This window comes from Leuciscus leuciscus, assembly GCF_965113295.1.
Source record: "Leuciscus leuciscus genome assembly, chromosome: 21".
In the NCBI taxonomy this organism is placed as follows: Eukaryota; Metazoa; Chordata; class Actinopteri; order Cypriniformes; family Leuciscidae; genus Leuciscus; species Leuciscus leuciscus.
The window spans coordinates 19,295,585-19,305,523 of record NC_138745.1 but is presented as its reverse complement, the minus strand read 5'-3'; the positions used below and the strand labels follow the sequence as shown (position 1 = coordinate 19,305,523).

The window sequence follows — 9,939 nt, the reverse complement described above, 5'->3', positions numbered from 1 at the left end:
GTGGCAATTTCGTATGACGGTAAATAATAGAAGGCATTATAAAAATATCTTGCTGCACCAAATGTGCAGGCTAGCAAAGTTAGCTAATTGAATTCAAGTTCATTTTTGTCGCATATAATCATCATGTATCGTAGGGGAATGTAATATTTTCAGTATTACATTAGCCCACAACTATTATCCAATATTAGAAATGTTCAGATGAAGAACAGTTGCCAGATTGGTTTGTTTTACAGCCTAATTGTTTAAAATCCACGCAAAATTATATAATTAACACCCAAATAAATCTATAATTAACAATACAAATTAATTCATAACTACTAAATTGTGGCTCATCACAATTTTTCAATATGAAATAAAACAATGTGTATAATTAATGTAACAAGTAATGCTGTCATAACTTATTGACTGATTTATATATATATATATATATTTTATATATTTTTTTTGAAATAGAGCAAAACTTACATTTATTGACAATTTTTGTCTAATTTCTATCTAAAATGTAATTAACAATATTCACTTCTTGTTTATTGAAAAGGAATATCACATACAATTTAGCCCATTCTGGCAACACAGATGAAGAGAATACTGGTGTAAAATGTTCAATTCTGTTTTTTTTTGTGTTTTTTCTTTAGGTCCCTCTTCGGCAGCTTCAAAAATTATTTTTAGCCTTACCCCCTTAACATAATTCAAGTGTACTGTATGCTCTTTTTCAGTCCGGCTTGTACCTGTAGAGATGCCTGACAAAATCTGTGGTTGTTCACCAGAGTTATTGAGGGTTAGTCCAGGAAAGATTGTTGCTGTGGTCACAATGAATGGTAAGAATGTGAAGAACTTTATTTTGTCCTGTTTGAGAAGCATCTTTAAAATAAATATATATCCATACGCGACTCCCTACAAGTTTGACATAGATATAAAAATATATGAAGTATACAAAGTAATATATAAATAGTACAAAGAACCCAAACCCTGGTTTACATTACAGTGGATGTGTTTTTGATATTTCCAGGATGACATGATCGAACCATGCCCGAGTTAATTTGTGAGGCATGCCAATTCACTTGGACTGCTGAGTCGATGCCCTAAACAGAAGTGACTACTGGCCTGCAACCCTTCAATTTGCCACAGTTTATGCCACAGATGTCTTTTTTTCATTTGAAGAAATGAAGATGGCGGCACCAGGACTGTCCTGCCAAGCATTTTTAAGAATACTGAATCAGCCAACGGTCCGCTTTGGTCGTGTGAGTATTGAATTGATCTATCCTGCAGTGTTGTTGATATCTTTGAGTTGTTGGTTGATAAGCAAGATCTCAGCAGACAGTTTTCTGAAAAGTTTTTTTGAGTGGGAGGCTGTGAGATTTGAGGTGGACAACATATGCAAGGAAGAGCCCTTCAACTGTCCTGCATGCACCCTAGATATGCTTGCAGTTTCAGTTGATGGAAACCGCAAGCATTACCGTTTCAAGAATGCTGCTAGCTACTCCAAACTGTGTATCACAGTGTTTGTATTAATAAGAAAACATAGCTCTTTAATGTGAACTAAGAAATCTCAGATTTTAAGTTATAAATTGTTGTCAATCATCAATTGTTTTTTTGTTTTTTTTTTAGATCTGAGGAACAGGCCATCTTTGAAGGCGTCTTCATAGCCAAGGATGAAGACGTAAAAAGATTTGTAGACCACATTCACAACACAACCAAACATGTAAAATTCTAGATGATAATTAGACTACAGCACTATAATAACCTCTTTCTGAAGAGTTTGTTTAGGAGAGTCTTATTTTCATCAACAATTTTCCATATTGTAGTTCATTGGAAGAAGTGTTTGTGGAGGGGAGTGGTCAGCAGCCAGAGATACCTCATAAAGATCTGCCAGCAAGGTAGACGAGGAGGGATTGGAGCTTGTGGTGTGTCGGCACGGAGTCCTGCTCCAGAGCTCCAGCACCTTCTTAACATGAAGCCATTCCTTTCGGTTTTTCATGCCAAAGCCCATGATTTTAAATGCGAGGTAAGGAAGTGTTGCTATGTGATAGAATCGTATTATCTAAACTGAACATCTGCAAACATCTGGTTTTTTTTTATTTTTTTTATTCTTAACCAGGTAAAATGGAGTGGGGCATATCAGGACGGTGCTGGTTTAACACTAGGGGAGGAGGTGGAACAGTGCAATGCCTTCCTATCTAGGATTGCAGTAACCAGTAAGCATATGTCAAAAGCAGGTAAGATGACCACATACTGCACTAGTTACATCCTTACATAATACGTAGGAGGAATATGGTAACATCATATTTTCTTTGTTTTTCAGGATGCACAGACTTGCTGACTCTCATGGCCATGCGCTGGAATCAGCAAAAGTTCAACAATTTGGCTATCTCACTGACCTGCCGATATCGAAAGGTAATGACATCAGTAGAATTAATTTTAGATGTTCAGTACTGCATGTTAGCAGTGTATGAAGCTGTGCATTGAGCATTTGTTTTTTGTTTCTTACCACTGTTTGTTATTGTAGACCACAAAAGCTCTGCAAAGCCAGTTACAAAACCTAGAGTCCATGAAAGCGCAATTGACAGTGACAGCGAGCCAATTGGAAGAATGATGTAAAGGATTGGGCTGACGGTGAGGAAATGATTACTTGTAATACATTTAGTCACAAATAATTGTAATTGTTACTGTTTGTTGACTGCTTCTGACAAATCTGATACATTATGACACATAACCCACAATGCTTCAAATGTCATTCTGTAACCCCATACTATTTCAGAGATTCTTTGAAGGTTGATGTTTAATACAAATTATTTATTTATTTATCATAAATGCATTCCAGACTCTGTCGATCTAAGGACAAAGAGAAAGGCGTTTGACATCATCATGTCAGTAAGGAGACTTGAGGAGGAGCAGAAGATTCTTGTTGCAGAGATGGACCACCATTGGAAATCTCTTTCAACTCGTTCCGATACCCTCAGAGAGCTGTCCTGCTTGTTTTCCAGTGAGACAATGAAAAGTATGTATTTGTAATAAATTACATAAACATAGGGTTGCCCCGACCAAAGATTACTATTAGGGGGCAGCCCTAATAAATATACACAACAATGATGACTGTTTATAAAGTTTCTAATGCTGGTCTTATATTCTTGTGTTCCTCTTTTAAGATTCGCAATGTGGCCTAAGTGAAGAAGGTTTGAAAGGTCTGCAGAGCATCATCCTCAGAAAGCGACATCAAATCAGAGAAATGAAGGTGCAAGCAAGAGACTGTTACCTGCAAGTTTTGTCTGGAGCAGAGGACATCAACTTCTTGTACAGTGCTTCAGCTGATGAGTACGACAGTGACTACGAAATATCTGATGATGGACTGTAATCTACAAGACAGTAACACCTTTCATACTTCTGGACAATGACCTTAACTATGAATATAAAGCATGTAATAAAATCTGCTTTTTATCACCATAAATATAACCAAAGTGTTACCTCTTCTTTCACATACATAGAAATGTGTGCATGCATGCATGCACTGTGTGGTACAGTAACTTTCATTAGTTGAACTGTAGGGTGCTGTATAACAATTGAAACCTGTTAAGAGACATGGAAGAAGCAGATTATAAGGAAGAACACCATAATGATGAGGAATAATTTTCTCCCCAACATAATATTCAATGTGCTTTCTGTGTAATCTAGTACAGGTTTCATAGTCAACTGATGTGATTCTGTGGTACTCAAAACATTTCACCACTCAATTGTGTAGATTTATCAGCTGTGACCTGATTAACAGTATAATGTTACAGTTTTCTGGATTGCTAAAACATTTCTTGAAACTCACATTCTCAAAACCTTAAACACAAAACCAAATTTTCAAACCACATTCAGAGAACATCTGACTCTTATGGCAAAATCAAACAATTGCCTCAAAACCATTTTATCTGTGCTCAAATCAAACAATGCTTTCAGATCATACACACATCAGTCAATATTATAAACACTACAGATCAACCGTTAGACACTACAGAGAAAAACGAAGAGCAGAATCCGAAACACGCAGTTACCGAAATAAAAGTATATCGTAACTAAGTAAACAAATTTTGCAATTGCGTAAAAAAAGTATAGTAATGACAACTTACAGTAGTAAGGTGAATAAATTGTATACTGTATGCACTGCAAGTATAGTATTGTACTGAATATTGTATAGTATTGAAGGTCTGTATATTCAGCACTTTTTATACTGTGAAAATACAGTGACCCAACTGCAAAAGACAAAAAGGTTACAGTAAAAAATTCTAAATAAAAAGCGTTACAGTCACTCAGAAGAGTTGTGCAACTAGAGGAATCAAGGTCAGTGAGAGAGATTTTATTCTGCTTCAGCATCATGTCTTCATGTTGGTCCGGCCTGATGACTTCTTCCACATAACAATGTCATCTCAGGAAAAGGGAAAATCCCTAAAGCAGATCCAGCCTTGACAACATTCTTCACACCTTGCTCTTTCTCATCCTCCTCCTCTTCCTCTTTGTTCATCACCTATTTCACATACTCTTCCTCCTCTCCCTCTTATATTGTTTCCATCCATTGTTGGTAACATTCAGTGCAACATTTTGAGTCAGTTTTGGCACTCTGAACTGACTTGTATGATGTACAGTTGGTTTGGTCTCATCATTAGAAATAAGTGAACAATTTTGAGTAGTTGTGTGTTAATGATGACACTGTGTTGTAGTTGTTTAACTTTTGCCTGCCCGTGTTTAGTGTTTTGAAACATAAATGTGTCAGTGCGAAATGTGTTTTAGTGAGTGAGAATGTGTTTAGAGTTTTGCCAAAAGAGTGCATGAGATTTGCAAACAGTGTTTTATACCTGAACTTGTTTAATGTTTTACAGAAAGAGTGATTTACTCGACAAATTCGATTAGGCTATTGAGAATTTGGGAGGTTTAGTGTTTTAGCAATTCAGAAAAGGTCTATTTTACAACATTTGTAAAATATTACTGTATTTTTGTATTCCGAGTTCAGAGTCTTGCAATATAATCAAAACCTAACACAAGCATGATGTAAATATAGAAAAGGCGGGAAAGCAAAATAATGTTCAGATATAAATGTGACTCAATACAGTTTGTTGTCCATGATGAAGAGAGTACATATGTGTAGGTTTTACTGCCCTTCCTCCCCCAGGGGTCCCGTAGCACCCCTGGAAGAGCAAAAAAATGCACATTCTACAAAGTCTGCAAATGCAAAGTCTGATAAGTGTATAAAAGTGAAAATTGGTAGGACAATTATTTATGCTATGTTTAATACATAATGTTGGACAGAGATGTCTGGCATACATGGAAAGGTGTTAAAAAAGCATTTTAAAAAGTGCTCACAGTAAAATACCAAATTTCAGTCTGGCTCTCAAATATGTCAAAGAGGTATGTATAATGAACATATTTGGATGTCCCTTTGTTCATTAAAGATTGTATTTATTTAATTCCATTACTAAACGTTTTTAAACTACATTACCCATAAGCCTCTATCATTGTGTCCATGGGACGGGCGCTGTAAATTGTAGTTCATTGAAGTTCATTGAAGTGTGTAGTTACACTATAGGGTTAGGGTTAGGATCTCGGTAAACGTGTAATTTCTTTCAATATAGCAATACCTTATTGTTAACTGACAGTATTACTGACAACATAACGCAAGCAAAACATAGTTTGCGATATGGAGCGCTTTTTATTCTGACCTAAACGTTAGTCCAACCACAGCTTGTCCTTCTGGGGCCATGGAAACGTCAAAGCCTCGTCACACTTGTCCATATATGGTATTTACAGGCTCTTCCGACTTTTGATGTACGCAAATCCAGGATATTTATTTATTTTGTTGTTATTTTTCATTGAAAGATATACAACAACGCTTTATTTCCATGATCATTTATGTATAAGTTCTGCAATAAAAATAAAAAAATTAAAAAACAGACTCTTCCCAGTTCTGACTGAAGATAGGCTATGTAACCTATGTTATGTAACCCTACAGGGATCTTACAGAAAGAAAATTACTCTTGATAGTTATTCTAGCATGCAGTATTTGTTTTAAACAGATGTAAGTTAATCTCTTAATCAAATAAAATGCGTCTGTAACATTTAAAGATGATTGCGCTCACACTTTGTACTAATTTCCCAAAATGTATTGATATGCCAAACTATTTAAAGACTTTAATTTTTCTTTTCTTAAAAAAAAAAAAAAAAAAACCCAGGAGATGCAAGGCTGCCACCAGAAAATACATTATTTTCTTCCCTTTGAAGAACACTTTGCCCCCCAAAATAAAAACAATATATATATTTACATGATTAATTTTACATTATTTTGTAAAAAGGCAAATATAAATAGGTAATTACAATTATAAATGTTAAAGGAATTAATATCGGAAATTGTAGGATTACAACATTTTAATATCTTTAGGAGTATTCTGTGGTATGTATTCATGGCTGGCATACCAAACAAATAGTTCAAGTAGACTTACCTAAACTATATAATTTTTTTTTTTTTTAAGTACAAATAATGCCTTTGGGAATGCCATTATGCCAAACAGCACTCATTTTCTCCCTTATGATCTCCATGGCACACTTCCTGGCTGTTGTGCAGTTATTGAAAATGCAAAAGTTTTTTTTTTTTTTACACACCATTAAGAAAATAAACACAAAAAGAGACTGGGTATTGTGCAAAAAACTTTAATGAACAAAAGCAAGAGAAAAAGAAAAAGAAAAGAAAAGAAAAAACTCACAAAAAAAAAGAAAAGAAATTAAGGGTGCTTGAGTCCAGGTGACTAGGCTGTCATGCTGAAAGCTGGTTGGGATGTGGGGAATTAGGCATAACATGCAGGAATTCACTGGCAGGCTCCCATGTGTCATCCCAGGTTTTGCCACTGTAAAATATCATAAGTGCAAAAAAATTAATTAGAACACAGAGAAAAAAAAAAGAAAAAAAAAAGAAAAAAAAACCTGTTGGGTTAAATTTAGAGAGTTCATTGAAATGTATTTATGTTTGTTAAAGTAGCATTAACCCTGGTTAAGCCCAGTGGTGGAATGCAACTGAGTACATTCACTCAATTTACGGTGTTTTTTCATTTTACACATTTTTATACAACATTGCATCTCACAGGAAACTATTGTACTTTTTACTAAACTACAATTGTCTGGCAGCTCTAGTTACACAATGTTCCACACAGTTCCTGTACATTGAAAGCCATGTATCTCAATTTACGGATTTCAAAATGTTTCTGATAAACTGAGGGATGAAGTTGTCATTAGTGGGAAGAGGAAAATCACATTTCCAACACATGTACAACAGGAAACAACTAAATTATGACACATAAGTGTTTCAGATGCTGAAAGATTAATTTATGTGTGCATGAAACACTGCTACTTTTGTAATGCATTACCAAGTGGATGTCCTGCTGCAGGCTCAATAAATAAGATATTTCAGAGCTAGAGCTAGCCACTAGAGAACTTACTAGAAACAGTAAAACCAGATCACATCAGGACCATTTTATTGTCCATACATTGGCTGTCTGTCAGCTAATTTTAGAGTTCTATTAATTACTCAGCAAGTACTGAATGGTTCAGCTCCTCATTACCTACAATCCATTGTGTTAATCACAAAATTCCAGGATCTTACAAACAGAATATTCTAAATAAAGACAAGGAGGTAGATCATTCGCCCATTTGTCTTTAAAATTATGGAATAGTCTTCCGAGCATTCCAAATTCAGACACACTCTCTCAGTCCAGACTAAAGACAGTCCAGATATTTGTCTTTAGTCTGGACTGAGAGAGTGTGTCTGATTTTGGAATGCTCGGAAGACTATTCCATAATTTTTCATCATCGGAATGCATGTCCTAAAGGTTACAAGGGCCTACCTGCCGGATCTAGCTCTTCCAAATGCCTCCACCTCATCGCTATTTGCTTGAGTACTGAGAATTAAATAATAAATAAAATATGACTTACCACACAGTGCATGGCAACCAGTGGACTTTCAACTCGGCTTTCCCCTACACACAAAAACACGAATAATAATTATTTGAACTGTTTTAGCAATCACTGATTAGGGCATAACATATTGTTTTATTATCTTTGAAAGGTCAGAATCAGTAATTTAGACAAGAAAGCAGCCTAACAGAACACATTTTACCTCATTTATCCGTTCCCCAGTTATTCGATCAAAGAGGAAAACCTTCTGCCTACTACATTTTCGGCAACCTGAAATGATGAAAAGACACGGAAAGTTTATTAAGCCATGATGCCATGCTTTGTAGCTAAATCAGTTCAAATTTATAATTTCACATGTGAGGTAATATGCAGTACTTTTCATTTATGTCAAAGTAAATTTGTCCCTGTTTTTGAAAGCAAAATGTACAGGATTGGCTTTCCCAAAGTCCTCTTAGCTTAATGGTCCTTGCACACTGACTCTGAAATCGACGAATAAATATGTTTTGTCAATCACGTTTACACACTGCCGTCATAAAAAAATAGGATCGGGTTCGATTTTCTGCGTTTTTCGGATCAGTAGCAAGAATTTGGAATGGTGTTTTGACAATTCAGAGCCACCGAATGACGAATACGGAAAAACGCATACGAAAATTTCAGACTCAGTGTGGAAGGACCTTAAGTCAGGGACTGACATTAACCACAGGCCTTGGACATTGGCCACAGCTAAATAACTAAATACTGTGAACTGGCTACCAATGACCCGGTTAGCCCAATGAATCAAATTTACATGAAGTCAACTCTGACTGGGAGCAAATTTATTACCAGTGTGGGGTAAGATGTACCATGCAAAAGGTTACCTTTTCTTCTGTTCTTCACACGTGGCCCTTCCTGACACAAAGACGTGGAAATGTAAGAGGCAGACGGAGATGGAAGAGAGACAGAGGGAGAATAGTGTGAAGAGGCAGAGGTGTTTGTCCTTTTCATTTGTTGCAAAGACTTAGAGCATGGCAGTGGAAGTTTGGAAGAAAGTGAAGGAAGAATAGTTGTACAAGTAGAAGAAGTAGAAGAGAGAGGTTGGAGAGAGTGGGGAAGACAGAGGAACAAGGTTAAGAACAAATACAGTCTCAGACTCCTTGGTTTGACTCTCCGCCGCCGCTTGACTCTCCGCCTGCTGCACCATTTGACTCTCCGGTTGCTGTGCTGTGGAGGTTGCTATAATACAAGTTTACTTTCATTTAAAATCTTTACATATTAACAAAGAAATATACATTTTAAACATTCATAATTTCTAAATCAAAACATTACTTACATTTTGTCAAGATAAATTCATAGGCCCTCCGCATCTTCTCCAAAATAATTTTAGTGACAGGAGTGGGGTGCAGATGGGTTATTATTTCTGCAATCCATTTATTCGAAGCCCTTTTATCTGGCTTGCCAATAAATAAAATTGGCTTGTATCATACAGCTTCAAGTTTACTCACCTGAAATGAACAAAAGCAGTTATCAGACATTAGTTAAATCCACTGAATTATTAGAAACATCAATGCAATGCAAGAGTACAATGCAAGAAACATTCCTCTTCAACTGTATGCAATCAATGGCCAGTTTCAGATAAGGCCAGAGGTACTCTGCAGTTTCTGCCATTGCCATCATGACTTACAGTAATACTTGACAGAAAAACACAAGACAGACGTGGCTCTTAAAAGTGCCTTTATTGTGTGTGTTTCTGTGTGTGTATGTGTGGTGGGGGATTAGAATAAAGAGCAGGCAAAATTGAAGGACCTGCAATTCAGCAATTCAGAATCAAACACCTTATATTTTACACCAGTATTCTTCATGTTGCCAGATTGGATAGTTTCCCAGCCATTTGGTTGGTTTTGGGTTGATCTATGTGTGATAAAAAAAGGCTTGGGAAAGTGGAATTTTTTTTTATTTTAAGGCAAAGGACAGAAATGGAAAATAATTTTACAGTTGCACTGTTCACTGTAGTAGCCTTAAATAGCC

The 9,939-nt window shown here is 36.0% G+C and overlaps 1 protein-coding gene and 2 long non-coding RNA genes across 3 annotated transcripts; 2 read left to right on the top strand and 1 right to left on the bottom strand.

The window, feature by feature from the left end:
- Nucleotides 1-608: 608 nt before the first annotated feature.
- LOC309485872 lies at nt 609-2,389 on the top strand. Its single transcript, XR_014201290.1, has 5 exons — nt 609-818; nt 1,010-1,241; nt 1,609-2,005; nt 2,099-2,216; nt 2,303-2,389. It is a non-coding gene; the product is annotated as an uncharacterized lncRNA (long non-coding RNA).
- Nucleotides 2,390-2,489: 100 nt separating this feature from the next.
- LOC309485866 lies at nt 2,490-3,469 on the top strand. The gene is made up of 3 exons (XR_014201282.1): nt 2,490-2,613; nt 2,822-2,998; nt 3,147-3,469. It is a non-coding gene; the product is annotated as an uncharacterized lncRNA (long non-coding RNA).
- A 3,193-nt stretch (nt 3,470-6,662) lies between these two features.
- Nucleotides 6,663-9,939, bottom strand: LOC309485846 (uncharacterized protein). Its single transcript, XM_082152904.1, has 5 exons — nt 9,245-9,939; nt 8,793-9,147; nt 8,138-8,205; nt 7,954-7,997; nt 6,663-6,872 (listed from the first exon to the last, which is right to left on the bottom strand). Exons 2-5 carry the CDS (start codon nt 8,917-8,919, stop codon nt 6,782-6,784), a joined length of 330 nt encoding a protein of 109 aa, XP_082009030.1. The 5' UTR covers nt 8,920-9,147; nt 9,245-9,939; the 3' UTR covers nt 6,663-6,781.

Bases quoted from the DNA above. Each gene is read 5' to 3' on its own strand.
- LOC309485846 (XM_082152904.1), bottom strand. From the start codon at position 8,919: ATGAAAAGGACAAACACCTCTGCCTCTTCACACTATTCTCCCTCTGTC. The intron at 8,206-8,792 runs GTAACCTTTTGC...TCATCATTTCAG, and splicing joins TGTGAAGAACAGAAGAAAAG to GTTGCCGAAAATGTAGTAGG. The intron at 7,998-8,137 runs GTAAAATGTGTT...TTTTGTGTGTAG, and splicing joins CTGGGGAACGGATAAATGAG to GGGAAAGCCGAGTTGAAAGT.